Here is a 24,685-nt window from a genome sequence, read left to right as displayed (position 1 = left end):
AAAGTTAATTATGTCATCTACAGTATTTTTTCCATGCTGGAAACTAAACTGGTTGTTCAAAATTATCTCAGATGTTACAATAACTATTTGCAGAAGAACAGGGGCTACTTTAACACATTTTCTAAGACAAAAAGACAAGAGAGAGGGAAATAATTTCCCATATCTGCCCTGGATCTTTTCTCCAAGTGCTCTTATCAGCAGAATACAGAAATAGCCACAGCCACTAAATGATTAAGTTATGAATAGTAGGTCTTAAGTCTGTCAATCATATATCAAAAAAATATTTTCATATTCAGACCAGAAAGCAGGTGATTTAATTTTGTGAAAAGATCTTGCCACCACAATGATTAATGCCTCAGTTTTAATGACTACCACCCCAATTCCTGTGCCATATCCATGACACTCTCTCCCCTATTTTGTGGTAATACAAAACAACCTGCCCTTCTTTGAACTTTTTCGATTTCTTCCATCAAACCTATCTGGGAAGTCTCCCATGCCACATAACAATACTCTGGCAGAGGACAGACAAGTGTAGTACAGGCAGTCTCTTTAATAGGCTTGTTACATGTTCTAAGAATTTTGCCAATAAAACACAGTCTTTGGTTTGCCTTCTCCACATTTTCTGCATGATGGATTCCGATTTAAGTTGTTTTAACTGTAATACTTTGGCACTTAGTTGAATTGACAGCCTTTAGATTTATGTGATTTACCGTGTAACTAAAATTTAAAGACTACACTGATGGCATCTACGAGGGGGGGGGGGGGGGGGGGGGGGTACTTGTCTGATGACTTGATAGAAGAAGAAACTGGAGTTGATAATGAAGACACAGAGGATCCATTATTAGTCAGAATTTAGGAGACCCCTGAAAGACTTGAGATCAAGTAGCGCAAAACATACATATAACATTCCAACAGAATTTCTACACGTATTGAGGGGGAAATGGTAGCCAAATGACTATTAAATGTGGTGTGCAGAATTTATGAGACTGGCAATGTACCTTCCAACTTCAAGAAAAATATTATCAACAGAATTCCGAAGACAGATAAGGCAGATAGGTGCATAAAGCTTTATATCTGATGTATCCAGTACAGTGACGATAACAATATACACAAGAATAGAAAAGACACTTGAGGACATGTTAGATGACGAATAGTTTGGCTTTTGGAAATCTTAGTGCACCAGAGAGGCAATTCTGACTTTTTGATTGATAACTGAAACAAGTCTGAAGAAAAATCAAGATACACTCACAGGGTTTGCTGATCTAGAAAAAAGTGTTCAACAATGTGAAATGTTGCAAAATGTTGAGATTCTGAGAAAACTAGGGGGTAGGCTTCAGGGAAATACAGATAATATACATGTGCAAGAATCAAGAGGGAACAACAAGACTGGAGGACCAATAATGAAGTGCTTGGACTAAAAAGGGTATAAGACAGGGATTCAGTCATCTGCCCCTACTATTCAATCCATATATTGAAGAAGCCAATGACAGAAATGAAAGATTCAAGAGTGGGATTAAAATTCAGGGCAAAAGGATATCAATGATAAGACTCGCTGATACCACTGATATCCTTATTGAAAGTCATGAATGATTACAGGAGTTGTTGAAGGGAGTGAACAGTTTAATGAGTACAGAATATGGATTAAGAGTACACTGGAAACAGAGAAAAGTAATGAGAAGCAGCAGAAATGAGAGGAGCAAGTAACTTGACATGAAAATTGGTGGTCATGAAGTAAATGAAGTTAAGAAATTCTGCTACCTTGGAAGCAAAATAACCCTGGCAGATGAAGCAAGGACAACATAAAAAGCTGATGAGCAGAGGCAGAGAGTCAATTCCTGGCTAAGAGAAGTCTACCAGTTTCAAACAATTTGAGAAAGAAATATCTGAGAATGTATGTTTGGAGATTAGCATTGTGTGGTTGTATATCACGGACAGTGTGAAAACTGAACAGAAGAGAATCTAAGCATTTGAGATGTGGTGCTACAGAAGAATGTTGAAAATCAGGTGGACTGTTAAGACACGTTCAGGACTGGTGGCACGTGTAAACACGTTCAGAGCACGCAGGGACAGGTACAAAGTCACGTGCATTAACACGTCCAGAGCAGTTAAAGGGTTAAAGCACCAGCCAATAACCTCAATGGTACTAGAAAGAACTGTAGGGAGTAAGAAAGGGGGAAAGCATAGATTGGAATACACTCAGCAAGTAACTGAGGATTCATTGTGCAAGCACTACTCTGAAATGAAGAGGTTGGAACAGGAGATGAATTCATGGTGTGTCACATGAAACCAGTCAGAAGACTGATGTCTCAAAACAAGTATGATTACTTTCATAACATTTCTTATGATGATTACTCCAAGTGTCTTGTTTTTAGAATGCATCACATCCTTCAATAATGCAAACTGTGGAAAATCCAGGATGGCAGCTGTCAATATCTGATGAAGGACTTAATCTGAAAGCTAAATAATACCTAGCAGGCTTTTTCAATGTGCCTGTCTGCCACTGAGGTTCAAGAAAAAGAGAATAAAGTATCACTTTTGTCAACTTAATTTCCTAGTGACAAATATAGCATAGACATAAATTGATAAGCAATGAAAACATGCTTTTTTATTATCCAGCTGTTAACTTAATACATTACGTAATCATGTTTTTACTAAGAAAAATTGGAGAGAAATTCCACCTCATGCAAGACACCGTTTTGATGTTTACTTTTTACCAAAGCATGCTTCAGCACATTTTGTACTGTCTTCAGGTGTTTACTTGTTTATCTTCTTTATGCAAAATTATTGTTACACACTAACCTCTTAAGAAACTTTTGGACAAAATATTTACATTTGTAAAATGGACCATTAGTGTCAAATATTTTATATTAGTTTGCATACAGTACAGACCTGTGACATGTATCGATGAAGTGAGGCACTCTATGTTGTTTATTTATTTATTTATTTACATGTCAAGTTCCGTAGGACCAAATTGAGGAGCAAACCTCCAAGGTCATGGAACGTGTCAGTACATGAACTTACAACATAAAAGTAATAACAGATAAAAATAAATGTTCATGAACCTGAAAGAAAATCAGTCCATAAGTTTTAAGCAAACGCTACCAGCAATACAGTGAAAATCAGCTTAATTTTTCAAGGAACTCCTCGACAGAATAGAAGGAGTGACCCATGAGGAAACTCTTCAGTTTCGATTTGAAAGCGCGTGGGTTACTGCTAAGATTTTTGAATTCGAGTGGAGCTTATTTATGATATGTCTAAAAATTTAGTTTCACAGTAAATTTTGAAATAAACTGGGTGTCTAATGTTTTTACGTACCTCACACAATGCTATTGGTTATTTATGCTGGTAGATTTTGATCTATTACACAATTTACAGCTTGACATCTGCAAATAGCACAACTTTTTTATTTTCTGTTTGTTAGGCATTATCCACTGAGGATTGCTATATATCAGGTTATTTCGCATGTTACTCACAGTTTTTTTTTAAATATATATTGTGGCATTTTTTACTTTGTTTGTATCAAGGTAACATGCTTATTTCTTTTGCTGCTGCCGTTGTTAGATATGCATTTTCTACGATTTGTTTACCAAGCACAGAGTTTTTGCCACCATTATGTGATATTGTGTCTGTGTGGTGTTCATTTGTTTCGTGGCATTTTCTTCTGTTGTTAATTTTTGGTATAGGCTGTTACTAATTAAATAACCCAATTTACAACAATTCTCAGTCATAAATGCACAATTAAAAAAAAAACTACATATTTTGCTGTTTGCTGATGACAGGCTGTAAATTGTGTACAGATCTAAAACTGGCAGCACAAACAACCAATAGCTTCATGTGAGCTACATAAACAAATGTACACATCCACTTTATTTTGAAATTTACCACAGAACTAGAATCTTTAGGCATATCATAAATGGGCAACATAGAGTGCCTCAATTCATCGATACATGTCACAGGTCTGTACTGTATGCAAACTAATGAAAATTATTTGACACTAATGGTCCGTTTTACAAATGTAAATATTTTGTCCAAAAGTTTCTTAAGAGGTTAGTGTGTAAGAATAATTTTACATAAAGAAAATAAACAAGTAAACACCTGATGACAACACAAAAAGTGATGTGACAGTAATCGCTCATTCTATAAATGTAAATAATTTGTAGCAAAAGTTTCTTTAGTGGTTAACATATAACAACAATTTTTCAGAAAGGAAATAAACAAATAAACCCACTGAAGACAACACAAAAAGTGATGAAACATGTCTGGGTAAAAAAAGTGTCCAGTACAAGGCAGAATTCCTCTCGAATAATACATGACTGAGAAGTTTTAAGTTAGGAGCTGACCTCCTACTTATGAAAAGGAAACTTCTATCTTCTTCACTCTACCCCCCCCCCCCCCTTTTTTTTTTTTTTTTTTTTTTTTTTTTTTTTGCTAGCATCTCAATGTTTTGAAGTGAGATTACTGGTCATTGTACCCATAGCTCCAGACAGATATTGGTTGTTAATTTCGTTGTTGAAAAAACACTTTCACACAAATATGTGGTCCTGAATATACCGCAGACTCTAGCTGCTATTAAAAACAGCTGTGGCGACTGTTCAAGAAAAGTTTTCATGAACATTTCAATATTTTCTGCAGTGCAAAACCTCTCCTAGAGCATTGGACTACATTGAAAGTCACTGAGCCCCAACTGAATTCCATGAGGTACCACTGTAAAAGGTGTCATAAAAATACTAAAATCAATTTAAAGTCAATTTCAGTCACTAAATCTACTGGAAAAGTTTTCTAACAAAGCTTGCAGCACCTTAACAAATTCATCAAAATGTTCATTCAGTAGCTCCTTTTTTAAAACTTATTTCACCTATAACTAATGCAACATACAAAAAATGCACAAATTACCTTCTGAAACTTACTTTACCAACAACATAAATTTTTCTTAAATCCCAATATCGCACCACAAGCCTCGGTAATCAGTTTAAGTATACCATGTAAAGGTGTACTCAAGACATTAAAGTTCTTTCTAACATCAGTTAGAAATGGAAGATTTACTGTCTTCTGGGGGTTGTCAAATTCTTTTACTGGCATTTTGTTCATGCCCACGAAAAATGCTGTGTTTACACAGGTTGAAAAATCTTCTAAAACAGCACCTCAACTCAACCAGCATGCTTCACAAAAATCTGGAACATGCCACAATCACACTACCTCCACCAGGAAAGATTTAAAATCCCGAAGTCCCAAGCCATGTGATCTTAGTTTATTAATGGTTTTTACAACAACGTTGATTATGCCACTTATTTTGGCACATTTTGCCAGAAGATTAATTTGATGTAGAATGCAGTATATCACTGATATTTCCTGATGGATACCAACTTCTTTCATCTTTCTTTTCTACCAAAGCAGTGACACCAGACTTTGGACCAATCGTTGCAGTAACTCCACCTGTCACAATCAATGGAAGTTTTTAACAAAAAATGTCACATTTAACAATAGTGTTTCCTAACCAAGAAAATAGTCACCTGCCATAGCTATACTGGTACTGATCAAAGAGCTGCTCCACTACACTGAACTCAGCATCAACACCTCTTACACATTGAGCAAGTTGAGCAACATCTGTTACATCTGTGCTTTCATCCAAAGCTAAAAAACAACTACATCTTTAGTTCTGGCTTTCAGTTGTATTTCCACATCACCATTTCTTTGGTGCATCTGCAAACTGTTCTCTGTGAAAGACGAACTGTTTCAAAAATGGAGAGAGTCACTGTACCCAAGAGTGTTGCAGCAGCAGCCAAATACTATTTTTAACAAATTCTCCATCGCTGAAGGAAGAGGCTGTTTGGCTGTTTTAGAAGTTATGTGATAAATCACTCTCATTGCACGGACAATGTGGATGACATGGTTCTTTTCCTGTAGATACATTACAAGGAAGAGGTAAAATCAATGGCAATACCACATAAATCTTAAAAATAATGGTAATACTTTCAAGGAATGACATATCTACATGAACTACTACTGTTTTAGCTTGAGAAGTTTGGTCTAACTTTCCTCAGCATCAAAAAGTGATCATGAATTTCACACAAAGTTCTTCCATGCTGATAAAATAGCATTGCAAAACAGACATTTACCCATCTCTGCTCTAACCAAACGGCTGCAGCACTGTGCCACAGATCCACAATCACTGACCTAAGGAATTAACATTCTGTGAAGCACACTGACAACTGCTGCAGTGGTCAAAACAAGAAGAAACATTAACATGCTTTGCAATCCTTTGGCTCAAGATCTCTCTCCTAATTAAATAACATTGTTACTTCCTGTAGTGGGGCATTCATTTGTCCCAACTAATAAGAGTTTTCTGATGAATTATGGGTGACATTAAGAAGGCTGATCAGAAATACATTAACATTTCCGATGCCACACAACAGTGATTTGGCTGAGAATGAACTGACCTGTAGAGCACAGGAAGGGAAGGGGGCAGTTTCCAGAGTACTCAGAGAACCTGGTAACTGACATTTCAAACTTCAGCCCTGCAAAAGAATCATAATAAAGTGAACGAAATAAAAAAAAACTGTGTCATGAAGGGTGAAGTGATCTACAACAATGATCGCAGGAAAGCTAAAAGCATACTGTAACATTGTTAACACTTTGTAATAGCACCATCAGCAGTGCAAGAAGAAATTACTTTGAAAAAAGAAAAAACTTCAAGATATGAACAAAATGATTGTTAAATATTATGAGAAAGACTGGATGGAAAACTAAAGTCTTCTTTTCTTTAGTTAAACCCCTGTTAGAAAAACAGCAAACTTCAGCAAGTGAGCCACTTCAGTGATCTAGGATATTTTGTCAAAGAATAACGAGTTATTCACATATATGTGTCGAATGAAATAAAGTTAATTATGTTTGATGAAAGCAATAATCCTTTTTAATCTGACATTGGAAATGAAATCTTAAGTTTCAGTACAGTATAATTTTTCAATTTACACCTTTATTTCGAGAATGAGATTTTCACTCTGCAGCGGAGTGTGCGCTGATATGAAACTTCCTGGCAGATTAAAACTGTTTGCCCGACCAAGACCCGAACTCGGGAACTTTGCCTTTCGTGGGCAAGTGCTCTACCAACTGAGCTACCAAAGCACGACTCACGCCCGGTACCCACAGCTTTACTTCTGCCAGTACCTCGTCTCCTACCTTCCAAACTTTACAGAAGCTCTCCTGCGAACGTTGCAGAACTAGCACTCCTGAAAGAAAGGACATTTCGGAGACATGGCTTAGCCACAGCCTGGGGGATGTTTCCAGAATGAGATTTTCACTCTGCAGCAGAGTGTGCGCTGATATGAAACTTCCTGGCAGATTAAAACTGAGCACTCCTGAAAGAAAGGATATTGAGGAGACAGGGCTTAGCCACAGCCTGGGGGATGTTCCCAGGAGTGCTAGTTCTGCAAGGTTCAAAGGAGAGCTTCTGTAAAGTTTGGAAGGTAGGAGACGAGGTACCGGCAGAAGTAAAGCTGTGGGTACCGGGCGTGAGTCGTGCTTTGGTAGCTCAGTTGGTAGAGCACTTGTCCACGAAAGGCAAAGGTCCCGAGTTCGAGTCTCGGTCGGGCACACAGTTTTAATCTGCCAGGAAGTTTCATATCAGCGCACACTCCGCTGCAGAGTGAAAATCTCATTCTGGAAACATCCCCCAAGCTGTGGCTAAGCCATGTCTCCGCAATATCCTTTCTTTCAGGAGTGCTAGTTCTGCAACGTTCGCAGGAGAGCTTCTGTAAAGTTTGGAAGGTAGGAGACGAGGTACTGGCAGAAGTAAAGCTGTGGGTACCGGGCGTGAGTCGTGCTTCGGTAGCTCAGTTGGTAGAGCACTTGCCCGCGAAAGGCAAAGGTCCTGAGTTCGAGTCTCGGTCAGGCACACAGTATTAATCTGCCAGGAAGTTTTACACCTTTATTCACTCCTGATATACCACACACGTAACATTTAATGTAAGTCAATAGGAAAGTAACAATTAGTGAATTGTGTTTCCATCTTTACAGAAAAATACTGCTTCAAACTGTTTTGTACCTAAAACAGTTGCAAAATGCATTATTCCCAAAGAGTTTAAGTTCTAGACTTTTCAAAGTTTGTTGGAAGATGGAGAGCAGCTTTTATCACTTCTCTAAAGAAGGCAGGCCCTTACTGTTTTACAGTAAGAAATAAAAGTTTTTGTGGTTCCTGAAAATTTTATTCTTTTGGCTGTAATAAATTACACAAATGGATGAATCACTTGGTATGCATACATTGCAAATATACAGTCGGATGTTATATTGAATACCTTAATGCATGTTAAATCTTCTAGCTACTTTTCCAGTCTACAATTATGTATTCAATATAACACTTACAAACAATAACTGCCTATTTTTTCAACCTTCACAAATCTTTTTAGTCTACTAACTCATCTATCCCACTGTTTAATATACAAAAGAATACAGCAGTCTCTCAATATTACAGTTTCTGCTGTGCAAGAGCGAGGAATACATTTTAACGAAGGTTTAACTTGGAATAAGCACAATAAAAATTAAAATACTTACAAGTAATGTTTCAACAAGATCCTTCCGTGGGCGTAATTTCAACAATGGTGCACTCAAACGAATGGAACATAAACCACCTCTCCCTTCATAACAACATACACCAGCACATCTGGAAAATGATTTGGAATAAAAATATATTATGAAAATAGAGAGAGAGAGAGAGAGAGAGAGAGAGAGAGAGAGAGAGAGAGAGCCTTCAATTTTCCAATATTTTAATGTGTTAACAGTAAAGCAGATGAAGTATATTTTGAAAATAAGGAAAGAAAGAACTTTCTGAATTATAGCTTACTCATGGTTTAGGGCAGATATTGTTAATAAATTCCTTGATCTTACCCACTCTTTCATTATGGTGACATTATTTGCAACTGAATGAAAGAAATTTTTTTCCACATACATATCATGGTCCATTGTACATCTGAGGAATTTCTAAACTAGATTCTAAACTAAAATGTCACTGCCTTATTTATGACTTCTTTTTCACTCACAAGCAGAACTGATTTGATGGAGTCCTTCACCTCTTCCCGTGTTGTTCTGATCATTTCCTTTCTGCATCTCCTATGTTAAACACCCAAGAGAAACTGTTTTAAAATTCTAGTTTTTACCTGACAACCATTTTTCACCTGTAGTGCTCCTTACAGTTTGAAGTTGATCGTTCCTTGGGGTAGCAAATGCGCACCTAACATGTACCTGCTGCAAAGATTTTCTAGAGATATGTTCCCTTACCCATTCTTTACTGTAGCAACCCATTTCAGTTGCTCACCCAATATACAATATTCTTCCATAATATCAAATTTCAAACTTTCTCCTTGTTTTCCAAGGTTTACACTTTATTTTAACACAAAGGCCTGCCCAAACAAAATGTGAAATAAATTTCCCTCTCAAATGTATGTCAATACATTAAATCAGTAGAACAGTCTGGCTCAGGAAGCTTTATCACTGCCACTACTTCAATGCTCTTACTTCAGCTGTCATGTTTAATATCAATTCCTCAATAGAAGAAACTTTTTACTACTACTTTTGTTTCACCTCTATTTTTTAGGATTCCATACCTCAATTGGTAAAAATGGAACCCTTATAGGATCACATTGCTGTCTGTCTGTTCTGTCTGTCTCTCTCTGTCTGTCTGTCTGTCTGTCCAACTTTCCAAATCCCTTTAACTCAGGAATGGGTACACATATCAAGTTGAAATTTACATCACATATTAAAGTCTATGGTCTATTGGCAGTGTAACAAAAAGGGAAGCTTTGAAATCAATGCAATAGAAATATATGGTAATTTATGTCACATATTTTGATAGTTGAACTCATTCATCAAAATCTACTTGGTCCTTCACGTTACTCTAGAATCGTGAAATTTGTCAAGCAGGAAAGTTTCACACTGTAACCAAAGGAGAAAAATCCAAAAATTTGTAATTATGTCACACAAAAAAATTTTTGTCATCAGACTGTCTGTCCACCTGTCAGTTAAGTCTTTCTTTTCCTCAGGAACAGAGAGATGTATCAAATTGAAATTTATGTAACACTCTAAGGTGTATACAGCGAAACTTATTTTTCACACTTTTCAAGGGACTTGCCCAAAAAAGTGTAAAATACAGGGAAGAGTAAAATACACGAAATTACAGGAAACACAAAACTCTCTAGATTCCGTGCCTATTGTTCTCTGTTTATTAAGATTGCCAACTTTAGTGTTTTAACCAATATTGTGTTACAAGTTTTCATCATCATCATCATCATCATCATCATCATCATCTTCGTTTCTTCTCTGTCAAACATCTGCTTGGGTTGGGGTATCAATGGTATTTCGCCACTTTACTCGGTCTTCCCACCATTCTTCTTCCACGAGTTGGTTCCAGAGCAGGTTTCTCCTCCTTAAACTCATCTTTATTGTATCAATCCATCTTGTTCTCCGTCTTCCTCTTGGCCTCTTGCCCTCTATCTTGAACTCCATCTTCTTGGTATTATTCCCTCTCCCATCCTCTTCACATGTCCAAACCATTTTAATCTATTCTTTTCAATTTTCTCAGTCAACTTCTCCACTCCAATTTCCTTCCTACCATCTTCATTTTTCACTCTGTCTCTCCTCGTATTCCCTAGCATATATCTCAGAAATTCATTTCACTGGATTGTATCCTACTCTCCTCTCTTCTAGTCATAGTCCAATTCTCTGCGCCATAAATTAGTATGGGTATGAAGTAAGTCTTGTATAGAACCAGCTTGCACCTCATTGGTACTTCCCTTCCCCACACCAAACCCCTCACACAAGTTTTACTTCTCATAATTTTATAATGATAATCAATAATAAGTTTCACATTAGAATGTGAACATCTTTTTTATGTGGTTTCACAAAATACTTTTGCTTCTGTACTTTTTGCACCACGGGGCATGATCAGAATGAAGAAAAAACATGCATTTGTGTGTGTTAGCACTCAACCATTGCCTCTGTCATGGCCAAAAATGCAGTGGCTGAGTGCTGACACACACAAATTCGCATGCGGGTTTGTACCCATCATGTCCAATGGTGTAAATAAAACTCTTGAGGTACAAGTCTTTCATGAAACCACATTAAAAAGATAGTTGTCTTCCAACATACAACTTATTATTGAGAATCATTATAAAATTATGGTAAATAAAACTTTTAACACAATGTCGGTTAAAACACTACAATCAACAGTCTTTGTAAACAGAGAACAATAGGGACAAAATCTACAGCTTGTTGCAACAATGAGGTCACTCGGTCCAGGGATGTCCTGTGTGAGAAAGAGGGAGGAAATTATCGTCATGTTACGGAACACCTTGTGGAGGCATATTTACATATGACATCACGTCGTGCCAAGCTAGGACTGCACAACTAGTATGGATTAACGTACTTCATGCAGAAGCAGCAATGATTCATGGAAGACCCCCTATAGAAAAGTGTTTTAATACAATGCAATGAGCAAAAGGAAGGTTGCTACTGGAATCATTACCATCAGATCATGATATCACTGAGAGAGTGACCCAGCATACTTTTCCACTCTTCCAAACACTATGAACCTGTAATACAGGTGGCTGTGACCCAACACGTCAGCAGTGAAAATCTTGCTTCCTATGCTAATGCTATGTTAAACAGTCAATAACTTTGTATATAGTCTGTGTTTTCTGTTTTTTTGTTCCAAGGCTGACTTTAAGCATGAGTATGATGCACTTTTTGCAGAAATCTGTATGAAAATCAATGTTAAAGGTCGTGATAATGTCAAAGAAAATTTAAAATGCAGGAAATGTTCTAACACGGTATCATTAACAATGGGAAGGCATTGTATTGAGAGGATATTACTTCTGTTGGAACTGACAAAAATGAACATTACAGGCAGGAAAAAGTAAAATGCAGGAAACCAGAAATGGGGTTTTACTGTAGTTGCTTGATGGTGTAATAAATGTAAGCTTCTAAGTCAATGAAACCAAAAAGATACAGCCATGTATGTCACATATTTTGATATTTGGAAACTCACTCATTAAAAGCTTATGGGTACTTCCACTTGATTACAGAATCATGAAATTTGACAAGAAGAAATGTTTCACAGTACAAGTAAAGGAAAAAATTAAGAAACTGTTAATACGCAACTCTTTCAAACAAAAATATATTTCCAGCATGATACATCTTGCTGATTGGGCAGTTAACTACTTCCTTATACCAACTGAGTGGAGCTCCAGGTGAGCACCGGTAAAAGGCTACGAGGTGCCCCTCTCAAACGTTATAAGGATCAGTACAAGAAAAATCTAAAAAACTTGAACATCGATCCGAGTAACTGGTCCACAATAGCAGAAGATCGAAGTCGCTGGCGCCCAGTTACCTCAAATGCTCTTCAAAACTTTGAGCTGGAACGTCGAAGAATGGAGAATGAAAAACGCCGGAGACTTAAACTCCTCCAGGCTCAGCCACGTCCTCCACCTTCCATCAGCTGTAATGTCCATGGCCACCTGTTCCACGCTAGGAGTGGATTGCTAAGCCATCAACGACACTTCCACACCTGAACCGTGACAAAGGAAATCTCAGGAGAGAAATGAAAACTCAGATACGAGTATCAGCCGACGACGGAGCTCCAGTGGTATTCACAGATTCCAGTTAGCTTCTTTGTGTTTGAACTATTCAGTCTTCTTCCCAACTCACATTACATTATCTCATTACCTGCTTGTTACACAATACCTCCTACTTTTACTCTCTCAAGTTGTGTGTGCGATCTTCCCTTTTGTACAGAATTTTATGCCTGCCTTCTGTCCACTCTTGTAACAGCTTTAAAGCTTCTGCTTCAGTGAATATATATTAGGATATATGATTAACCTCCCAACACAAGTAAGCCCAAACAGTTACTACATAAGTACAGTAGTATCTGACACTTATTTATGCTAAAATCTGCAAATTATGTGCCCAACTGATGCAGTTTCAACATTCATTTTCTTGTAAGCATTTGATAATCAAGTGTAAGAGTTGCAGCAATGATTGAACTTGGACAAGTGAACACCACAAGCAATATGTTGCGCTCAGAGTCTAGTGGACATTAAACTTCTGTGCCTAAAATGCAGAGCAACAGGATATATTGTTATATTACAAAACGGAAAAACAAATTCAGAAACTGATGGTATTTCGATTAAAAGTACAGCATGTCTTCCCTATTTGTACGAATCACTTTCCACTGCTAACAGTTAAAGCAAACAAAGTGATTCTTCATGCTCTTTATTTTTCTTTAACCATTCATTTGCTTTCTGCCCAATACACTGCACTCTACTGTGTTCCACTTGGTCACAGCATTAGAGTTGCTCTACCTGAAATTTCACACAAAATGTTTGGGTAATTGTTTTGTCTTTCCTCCTCCAACTGAACAGCTATTGTTTGTTCCATCTAGAACCAAACACATACTCAACAAACCACCATATGGTGGATAGTGGAGTGTATTTTTTTACCAGTGCTAGTCATTCCCTTCACTGTTTCACTCACAAATGGAGTGACAGAAAACAACTATCTATATGCTTCCATACAAGCCCTAATGTCACTTATCTTGTGTTCATGGTTCTTACACAAGATGTATGTTGGTGGCAGTAGGATCATTCTGTAGTCTGTTGCAAATACAAGTTCTCTAAACTTTTGCAAAACTAATATCTTCTTCCTTCCAAGGATTCCAATTTGAGGTCACTGAGCACTTCTGTAATACAAACCACTTCTGTAATCTGGCCTGGTAGGGAACGCAACACTTGAGCATTTCTCTTGAAACAGTTGTACAAGAGTTCTGTATATAGCCTCCTTTACTGATGACCTACACCTCCCAAGAATTCTCCCAATAAATATCCATCAACTATTCACCTTCCCTCACCTGTTCCCATCAGATCACAGAAGTTAAGTGCTGTCAGGCTGAGCTAGCACTTGGATATTGACCACCTGGTCTGCCAATCAACGTTAGCAATCAAGGTGCACTCAACCTTTGTGAGGCAAACTGAGGAGCTACTTGAGTGAGAAGTAGTGGCTCTGGTCATGTAAAATGACATATGACTGGGAGAGCAGTGTGCTGGCCACATGCCCTTCCATACCCACATGCAGTGATGCCTGTAGGCTGAGAATGACATGGTGACCTGTTGGTACCATCGGTTCTTCATGGCCTGTTTGGGCGGAGTTTAGTTTTTATTCACCTTCCCTACAACCAACTTTAGATTCATGTTCCATTTCATGTTGTTTTAGAACATTACATCTAGATATTTAATTGACATGACTGTGTCAAATGGCATACCACTAACACTGTATTCAAACATTACAGGATTATTTTTCTCACTTATCTGCATTAACTAATATTTTTCCACATTTAGAGCAAGCTTTCATTCATTAACCAAATAAAAATACTTCATATCATCCCATATCCACCTACAGTCACACAAAAATGGCACTTCCCTGTACACTACAGTGCCAGCAGCGAACAATCACAGATTGCTGCTCATCCTAACCATCAGACTGTTTAAGTATGTGAGAACAAGAGCAGTCCAATCATATTTTACTGGAACATCATACCTTTGTCTGCGATGAATACTTGCTGCCCACGGCCATGTACTGAGTTCCGTTACTTAAGAAGTATTGTAGCCACTCGGATCTGAGAAGCTATTCTGTGTGCTTGGGCCTGAGTCATTAACAGTCTGTAGTGTGGCACTGAGTCAGATGCTTTCCAGAAATCTCGGATGATCAAATCCGCCTGTTGCTATTTCATCCATGGTTCACAGGATATTGGGTGAGAAAAGAGCAAGTTAAGTTTCATGTGAGTGATGCTTTCTAAATCCATATTGATTTGTAGATAGAAGTTTTCTCTCTCAAGGAAATATATTATATTTGTACTGACAATACGCACAATAATTCTGCAGCAAGCCTATGTTAAGAATGTTGGTCTATAATTTCATAGATGCAGTCTTTTACCCTCCTTACCTATGGGAGTAACCTGGCCTTTTTTTATAGTCAACTGAGACTTTCTGCTGGCTGTGTTGACCCTGAAATAAGTTTCCTTTCACATTGATTGACTTTGATTTTAAAATACTGAGAAATTAATTTTGCAAAAGCAGACATTCTTTTTACAGGTCATTTGGGAAAATCTATGAAAAAAAGGGGGGAGGGATGGAATGGATTAAAGTTCATCCAAGTATTGCTCAGAATGCCAATTAGAGAGAATTTATCATGAAATATTGTTTCACTGTTGCAATGGATAAACTTTTTTCAGCTAGCAACACAAAATTCTGTATAAATGGGATGCTGAAATATTAATGTCATAATAACTGTTTGTACTTTAAGTTCCAAGTATGTTCTGAGCTACGTTAAAAATCATATTTATTCCGGCACATACTGCAAGTGGCATTTGTACTGTTTCTTTCACTTCCCCTGTCTACATATGGCAAACACATAATTATCTATTTTCATCAGAAAGAGAACACATCTTCAATACATATTAAGCTACACTAACAGGCTGTTTTGCTGTCTTGGAACAAGAAAGTGAACTCAGACATAGCAAAATAGTATTTTCTGATTTTTTTTAAGTTTGCAATATAACCAACCCAATGCTTTACATATGTACAAAGAAGAAAAATATGACTTACGAAGTCATCCTTGGACTCCATCTTACTTCAACAGCATAAAGTTTACCCCAAAAGAAGCGGGAGTTGAACTGCAAAAACATAGCGTGAACATCTGGAGTTGGATCAATATACTCAAAAGATGGATCTATGAGTGTCATTGGTTTTTTGTTTGGGTCCTCATTTTCACTTTCTTTTCGACTCTTCCACCGGTGTGTAGATGAGTCGTCAGGTAGATCCATTATTGATGGCTGCAAGCAAAATGAAAATTATGTTCACTATACATACATACATACATAAGAAAAGCTTCAGACACATGATGGTAAGACATAATGTAAACAAGAGATAATTTAGACAGTTACTGGCCAATTTCTTTGTGTACCAATGTTTTTGAAAGTTTCTGAAAAAGCAATGTAAAGGAGAGTAGTGGCACATTTCAGTACACACAATCTGCTGTCAAGTCCAGAATGGAAGTATCCATAGAAAAGGTTATTTATTCTTTCGTGTGTGAGGTACCAACATGGCTGGACAACACATTGAGGGCAATAGGCATTTCCTCAGATTTAATAAAAATATATGATTGTGTGGAGCAACCAATAATTTTACACAAGTTGGAACATCATGGAATTAGGGAAAAAGCTCAAAATGGTTTATTTCATATGTGGAAAGTAGAAGCAGAAGGTTTTCTATCAGTGTCTGCAAACAGGGAGGCGTTTTATTTGACTGGGATCATGTAAAGTGCACCACAGTGTTCAGTTCTGCATGCAATGCTTTTCTTGATATATATCAATGTCATGACAATAAACACAAAAGATGACACAAAAACTGTCCCATTTGCAGATTAGAGGTGTTATTGTGGAAGATGTGGACTGTAATGTAAATGATGTAGCTAACAGAGTAGTCAGTAACATCGCACATGGCTTTCAGGTAACAGATTAATGTTTAAATGTAACAAAACACAATGTACACCATTTCTGACATGACATGGAACTCTTGTATAATTGTAACTTCACTGTCAGAAGCTGGCCAAACAGTCAGTGAAGACATCCATTTTAAATTTTTAGGTCCGAGGCTGGATGGAATACTTTCATGGAACTATTATGTGCAAGATATTGAGCAGAACCTGAATGTTGTAATCGTCACCCTCAGAATGGTTTCCACTGTCTCTGACACTGGACTACTAAGGCTTCTCTGCACTGCTTACTTTCTCTCTATTATCTCACTCAGTATAATATTTTGAGACAACCCTGTGCTCTCACCAAGAATATTGCTAATCCAAAAAGAGGCAGGCAGACTGATCTGCAGTGTCAGTTCACGAAATGTGTATAGCCAGATATGCTGTTGGCAACAGTCACTCTTTCAGAAGAACCTGTAATATTCGTTCAGTGAGCACTAGCTGGAGAAATGATCCACATGTGGGTAACACTTCCTTAAGAACTGTAAAGAAATGTGTGCACTATCCTGCTGCAGGTTTCATTTTTAACAGGCTTTCAACGGGAAAGTGGGGGGTATGACCAGATACAAGCAGGACTTGCACACTTAAGGGTTTCGTACAAACTTAAGTATGTCTACAAACAGTTCATACTTCTGGGAATCGAGTATATTGACGAGTTTTGCCCGTTATCGACACTGATACTGTCAGATATTGGCCCCAGGAAATCCAAACTTTCAAGAGTGTTATAATTTCAAGTTTGAAGTCATAACAAATGACAAAAGAAATATATTTTTTGCATGATGTAACAACAAATTAACAATTTTGGATTTTTCTCTTTAGTTTTACTGTGGAACCTTGCTTCTTGCCAAAATTCATGATTCTAGGTCAACAAGAAGTACCCTATAGGTTTAACAAGTGTTTTTCTGAGTATCGAAATATATGACAAATGCCTACATCTTCTGACTGAATTGATTTAGAAATGTAAAATTTTTACGCTGCCAAGGCACCACTAACCTCAATATGTGACGTAAATTTTATCTTGATTCATCAACTTGTTCCAGAGAAAAAGGGTTCTTAACAGTTGGACGGACATAAAGACAGACAAAGCGATCCTAAAAGGATTCCGTTTTTACAGACTGAGGACGGATCCCTAAAAAAGAAAGTGTTAAACCCAAAGTCTTCAAACCTAAGTTGAAAGATTTGCTTGTGGCACTCCCCTTGCACTCTGTACAGGAGTCCCACACAGTAGTTGATAACTTTTCCCTGTAATAGGTTATTCATTCATATATGCTCATTACTGGTTTTATTAGTTCTTTAGTCCTTTTGTTTAAAAATTCTCTAATCGGCATTCTGTGAACTATGTACTGACTCATTCCATCACTAGGCAGCTTTGACTCACATGGGCCCATGGAACTTAGTAAATAAATGAACATATAAACAGCTTTCTTCTGACTTATTTGACAAGCCAATAACAGAAATACTATTTTGGTCTGAAAAAATGGGGGACAGTGACTACTCACAAAGAAATTTAATGTTATTCAGACAGGTCAAAGGATGGGTTCAGATTTGGGAACAGGGAAACAGTGAAGAAAAATGCAGGCTGGTACAAAATTAGTACACTGTATTCCTAGACTTTTTTTCTAACGGCACCATATCTATTGTTAGTGTTACAGGCAAAGTGTAGTGGCAGACTTTACACACTTCAACTTCTCATTAATTCGAATGTTACAGAAAATCTTACACTAGAGTTTGGAACACTTAACTACCCAAGAATTATCCAAACCAAACTAAAATACTACTTTTTGAAACAATAGGTTCCATAGCCTTATAAATGAAACCAAAAGAGATTGAGAAACTAAAGACAGGAAGTTGCCTAAGATGCATGGTTGATGAATAGAAAATGTTTCGACCTTGTACATGAGTACTGAAATATTATTAAAGGAATCTTGATATCAGTTGTCAATTATATGTTTGACTGTGAAGTACAATTTGTATGATGTAAAAAAATATATTCATGAAGACTGAAACCACCAACATGTATACCACTGTTGGATCTCACTATAGCAAAACTGTCTTCAAAAAGAGAAATTAAACTACACAGTGATTCAAAACCTTGATAACTCACACAGGGGGTGAATACTAAATACAGCATACAGTTGCTTGTTTAAACAGTCACTTACCTGCCTTTAGTATTACTGACATTTTCTTGATTACACAGTATAAAGTTGCAATACAGTAACATACAAGTTTGGAACACACTTGAATTACACAATTCCAAATAATGGAAGGTAGGGGAAATGAAGCCTTACTTGTCTGTTCATATCCTGCAGTTGCAACTGTAGTGCCAAGTCATCATCAAACATCATGATCTGAAATTAAAATCAGAGAAGTACTGTCACTTATGCTGATATTTTAATAAAAAAAGCAACAGTAATCACGGAATTGTCAGTCAACCTTCCAGAAATTAATTTAAAAACACAGTAGAACATCACAACTTGGTGTGGATATTACACTATTTTTGAAATCGCTTTGAGTTAAACTCGAGTGAGGGGATGATAAGTAATTACCCATATTTTAAAGGGTGTATTCTGACAAGAGACTATCCCAGTTAAATTCTTGTAAAATATGTCATTTATATTACTACTGTCATTGTTTTTTATATGAGCCTATATCTACACTGAAGAGCCACAGAAACTGGTACACCTGCCTAATATTGTGTAGGGCCCCGTGAGCACGCAGAAGTGCCACAAGCCTCGCCTAATCTCGGACACCATGAATCCTGCAAGGCTGTCCATAAATCCATAAGAGTATGAAGGGGTGGAGATCTCTTCTGAACAGCATGCTGCAAAGCATCCCAGATATGCTCAATAATGTTCATATCTGGGAAGTTTGTTGGCCGACGTAAGTGTTGAAACTCAGAAGAGTGTTCCTGGAGCCACTCTTAGTATTTCTGTACATGTGTGGTGTTTCACTGTCCTGCTGGAATTCCACAAGTCCGTTGGAATGCACAATGGAGATGAATGGATGTAGGTTATCAGACAGGATGCTTAATTATGTGTCACCTGTCAGAGTTGTATTTAGACGTATCAGGGGTCCCATATCACTCCAACTGCACACGCTCCACATCATTACAGAGCCTCCACCAGCATGAACAGTCCCCTGCTGACATGCAGGGTCCATGGATTCATGACGTTGTCTACATACCCGTACACATCCACCCACTCGATATAATTTGTAACAAGACTTGTCTGACCAGACAACATGTTTCCAGTCCCGATCAGTCCAGTGTCAGTGTTGATGGGCCCAGGCGAGGTGTAAAGTTTTCTGTCGACCAGTCATCAAGGCTATACGAGCAGGCCTTTGACTCTGAAAGCCCATATCGGTGATGTTTCATTGAATGGTTTGCATGCTGACACTTGTTGATGGCCTAGCATTGAAAACTGCAATAATTTGCGAAAAGGTTGCACTTCTGTCACGTTGAATGATTCTCTTCTGTCATTGTCAAACCTGTTCTTGGAGGATCCTTTTCCAGCTGCAGCAGTGTCGGAGATTTGCTGTTTTACCAGATTCCTGGTATTCATGGTACACTCATGAAATGGTCGCATGGGAAAATCCCCACTTCATCACTACCTCAGAGATGCTGTGTCCCATCACCTGTGTGGCGACTATAACAGCACATTCAAACTCGCTTAAATCTTGATAACCTGTCACTGTAGCAGCAGTAACCGATCTAACAATTGCGCCTGACATTTTTTGTCTTATATAGGCATTGCCAGCCATAGCGCCGTATTCTGCCTGTTTACATACCTCTGTCTTTGAATACACATGCCTATACCAGTTTCTTTGGTGCTTCAGTATATGATGCCATATAGCTCCCTCTCCTGGCCTCAATGTAAAGTTCCCTTCTCCTCTATACATGTAACACTGCTAGCTATAGTTATGTATTAATACAGCAGATTTATGTTTCTTCTGCACATTTTACAATTACAGTGTCTGAGCTTTAAAAATTAATAATGTAAGTGCAATGACACGGGATTCAAGTCACATAGCTTCTGATGAACAATAATATTCACTGTAAATGATTTTAAAATGTTGTATGTTTAAGTTGTAATTAGAATATTAATAATAGAAATAATAGATTCACATTAAAAATTAATGTGGGAAATTATATTTGCTATATTTCATTCACTACAGCCACATGGTGTCTGAACATGTTTACTTTGCCAATTTGGCTTTTGATGTTAAATAAGGTTTTTTAACTGTCACTAGATTCTAGGCATCCATAAGATATGTGATCAACTATTGTCGCCACAATTATTCTAAATGTTGTTTACATCAAGGCTTGTTACGGTCTTATTGTTACTTCTCTGTAACACAGATTTGATACAAGGATATTGTTAAAGTGAAATGTGTTGTCAGGGGCAGTAGCAAAAAGACTACAGTAAGCAAGACGAGAGTTTTATTGGGCCAAACATGGTTGCAAACCTGCAGTAAGACTTTTTGTCAAAAGTAATGTTCAAACTAAAGTTCAAATTCAAACAATTTGGCAATTTTACAACACTGTATCATCACTGGAAAATACATTATTTTGGTACCATATCAATAACGGAAGTATGAAGGTTTTACATGGCCAATGAACTTAATGAGGGCCTCTCACATGCAGTACTTGCCCATATGGCACTATTGTTCTCAGCAAACACATTTTGTGTGTTGTTTTCCGTTACTGCAGTAATGCATATTCTCAATTCCAACAATGTCCAAATAGGCCCGAGACAGACGGCGATCATATTTTTAGATATACATAACATTTTGACAACAGCAATTTATAATTTTAAGACCACCATGCTCATGTGGTTGATCTGAGCAAACACAGTCTGCTGTTTTCCACTTTCTATCATTTACTTTTCCACCGATACAGTGCTCTTCTGTCAGACTATGAGATGAGGTGTGCAACAGAGCTGCACTTTGATGCACAACAGCATCCCTTCATACTTCTTTGGCTGCTTTGTCAGCTGTGGCATTTCTCTCTATACTAACTTGCCCAGGGTACTACACAAAAGACCACCTCCTTGCCTTGGTGTTGGATCTACTGTAAGGTGCTATGGATTATCAGAATCTATAACTCTACCAAATGTGTGTGTTGGATCGCTTTTAGTACACTGTGAAAGTCAGAGCAGATGCAAAACTCTGTACTGTGATGCCCTTGTTCCACTATGGTGCCATAATAATTTGTAAAGTGTTCCGCAAGGCAACCTGGAAAAAACCTATCAGGGAAAACAGTTGTACAGCAGAGAGCACTGTATAACTGGGTGCCATCTGTGTGCTGCAGTGATAAAACTGTGCTGCACATTTAAAACTGAAGAAAGCAAAGTTGTAAAAATGTAATTTGGGTTGCAAGTTTTCTTGTACTGTGTCAACCTCAATATCACTTTGGGCTTCTCAAGACACCAAGGCAGAAATATGCTCCATCCCCGACTGTGTATTCGGAGGTTTGATATATCCAGATCTGTGAGGCAGTCAACAGCATGTATCCTGAATGGTTTGGTTACATGGGGCCGATTCCTGAACAGCCACTTGAAGTTGGGGTGGACTACCATACTAAATGATAATGACAGAAGCACTACTACGATTTTCAGGGCCTCACAAGCCAAGCACCACCGAATCTGGAGTGGTGGTTCACCAGCCTCTCCACACTGACTCTGAACTAGGCTTGTCTGATAGGCTCCAGTTCTACATCTACATGACTACTCTGCAATTCATATTTAAGTGCTTGGCAGACGGTTCGTCGAACCACAATCATACTATATCTCTCTACCATTCCACTCCCGAACAGCGCGTGGGAAAAACGAACACCTAAACCTTTCTGTTCAAGCTCTGATTTCTCTTATTTTATTTTGATGATCATTCCTACCTATGTAGGTTGGGCTCAACAAAATATTTTCGCATTCGGAAGAGAAAGTTGGTGACTGAAATTTCATAAGTAGATCTCGCCGTGACGAAAAACGTCTTTGCTTTAATGACTTCCATCCCAATTCGTGTATCATATCTGCCACACTCTCCCCCCTACTACGTGACAATACAAAACGAGCTGCCCTTTTTTGCACCCTTTCGATGTCCTCCGTCAATCCCACCTGGTAAGGATCCCACACCGTGCAGCAATATTCTAACAGAGGACGAACGAGTGTAGAGTAAGCTGTCTCTTTAGTGGACTTGTTGCATCTTCTACGTGTCCTGCCAATGAAACGCAACCTTTGGCTCGCCTTCCCCACAATATTATCTATGTAGTCTTTCCAACTGAAGTTGTTTGTAATTTTAACACCCAGGTACTTAGTTGAATTGACAGCCTTGAGAATTGTACTATTTATCGAGTAATCGAATTCCAACGGATCTCTTTTGGAACTCATGTGGATCACCTCACACTTTTCGTTATTTAGCGTCAACTGCCACCTGCCACACCATACAGCAATCTTTTCTAAATCGCTTTGCAACTGATACTGGTCTTCAGATGACCTTACTAGACGGTAAATTACAGCATCATCTGCGAACAACTTAAGAGAACTGCTCAGATTGTCACCCAGGTCATTTATATAGATCAGGAACAGCAGAGGTCCCAGGATGCTTCCCTGGGGAACATCTGATATCACTTCAGTTTTACTCGATGATTTGCTGTCTATTACTACGAACTGCGACCTTCTGACAGGAAATCACGAATCCAGTCGCACAACTGAGACGATACCCCATAGGCCCGCAGCTTAATTAGAAGTCGCTTGTGAGGAACGGTGTCAAAAGCTTTCCGGAAATCTAGAAATACAGAATCAACTTGAGATCCCCTGTCGATAACGACCATTACTTTGTGCGAATAAAGAGCTAGCTGCGTTGCACAAGAACGATGTTTTCTGAAACCATGCTGATTACATATCAATAGATCGTTCCCTTCAAGGTGATTCGTAATGTTTGAATACAGTATATGGTCCAAAACCCAACTGCAAACCGACATCAATGATATAGGTCTGTAGTTCGATGGATTACTCCTACTACCCTTCTTAAACACTGGTGCGACCTGCGCGATTTTCCAATCTGTAGGTACAGATCTATCGGTGAGCGAGCGGTTGTATACGATTGCTAAGTAGGGAGCTATTGTATCAGCGTAATCTGAAAGGAACCTAATCGGTATACAATCTGAACCTGAAGACTTGCCTGTATCAAGCAATTTGAGTTGCTTCGCAACCCATAAGGTATCTATGTCTAAGAAACTCATATTTTATATTTTGATATCCAAATGCCCTCATGCTGGACAGAAATCTAACGTCTTGAGGTAGGAAGTACATGTTGATCCACAAACAACGTTGCTGTTATTTAGCTGTAATCTGACAAATGCCCTAGAGAACTGCAGGAAGTGGGACCTGTCGGTTCCCAATGCCTTTCCACTGGGGCGCTTCTAAATATTCAATGATTTTATGCTCTTTGTTCACAGGGCTTTCAGGTGCAGGAGCCAGCTTAATTTCATGTCAAATAGTAGGCTCAAAAAATGCACATTCCCCTTAAAATGTATAATATTGTCCTTCATTTCGAACTCTGGTTGGTTAAAATTTCAATAAGCATGGTTAAAATTGGCACATGTAGTCTTGTTTCGTTATTTTGGCAATCACCTAAGTGGTTAAGCCAAGAGCAAAACTCACCATGAAACACAGTGTCCCATTACGATGCTCCAATGGTGGTAGCTCACATCTGCTCAGAGCTCATGGAGTGGCGACACTGACCTGCCTACAGGTGAGAAACTCAAGATTTACAAAACCTGTAACCCAGGTGACACAGATAATTTATTAGATGCAGCAAGCATTATCTTCAAATAATGAAAAATCCAGGATGGACAGCAACAATAATGTGAAAGACTGACTTCAGCTGCAGAGATTGTAGTCATGTGTGTGAGAGGTAGGTGTGTGTGTGTGTGTGTGTGTGTGTGTGTGGTTTTTTTTTTTTTTTTTTTTTTTTTTTTTTGGGGGGGGTGGGGGGGGGGGGGGTGGATCGCAATTTGCGGAGATGTGCAGACAGTCTCCTGAGAACTTGTGTACAATGGGTTTAGTGAAAGAAAAAAAGACAGCTACAAGTTACTATTTTGTTCACCTCCAGG

The 24,685-nt window shown here is 38.1% G+C and overlaps 1 protein-coding gene across 2 annotated transcripts in view; it reads right to left on the bottom strand.

Moving 5' to 3' along the window:
- Positions 1–24,685, bottom strand: part of LOC124619471 (DNA-dependent metalloprotease SPRTN) — a 66,457-nt gene that overhangs the window by 32,774 nt on the left and 8,998 nt on the right. The window contains exons 2-5 of one of the 2 annotated variants that reach the window (XM_047145872.1): positions 24,234–24,318; positions 18,864–18,923; positions 15,645–15,871; positions 8,548–8,656 (exon numbers count right to left, since the gene is read on the bottom strand). In XM_047145872.1, coding sequence (XP_047001828.1) covers positions 8,548–8,656; positions 15,645–15,871; positions 18,864–18,923; positions 24,234–24,236 — 399 coding nt within the window. In that variant the 5' untranslated portion in view covers positions 24,237–24,318. The remainder of the gene's footprint in view (positions 1–8,547; positions 8,657–15,644; positions 15,872–18,863; positions 18,924–24,233; positions 24,319–24,685) is intronic. The other variant, XM_047145873.1, reaches the window with a different exon arrangement.

This window comes from Schistocerca americana, chromosome 6 (genome assembly GCF_021461395.2).
Source record: "Schistocerca americana isolate TAMUIC-IGC-003095 chromosome 6, iqSchAmer2.1, whole genome shotgun sequence".
Taxonomy (NCBI): domain Eukaryota; kingdom Metazoa; phylum Arthropoda; class Insecta; order Orthoptera; family Acrididae; genus Schistocerca; species Schistocerca americana.
This window is presented reverse-complemented; position numbering and strand designations above follow the sequence as displayed.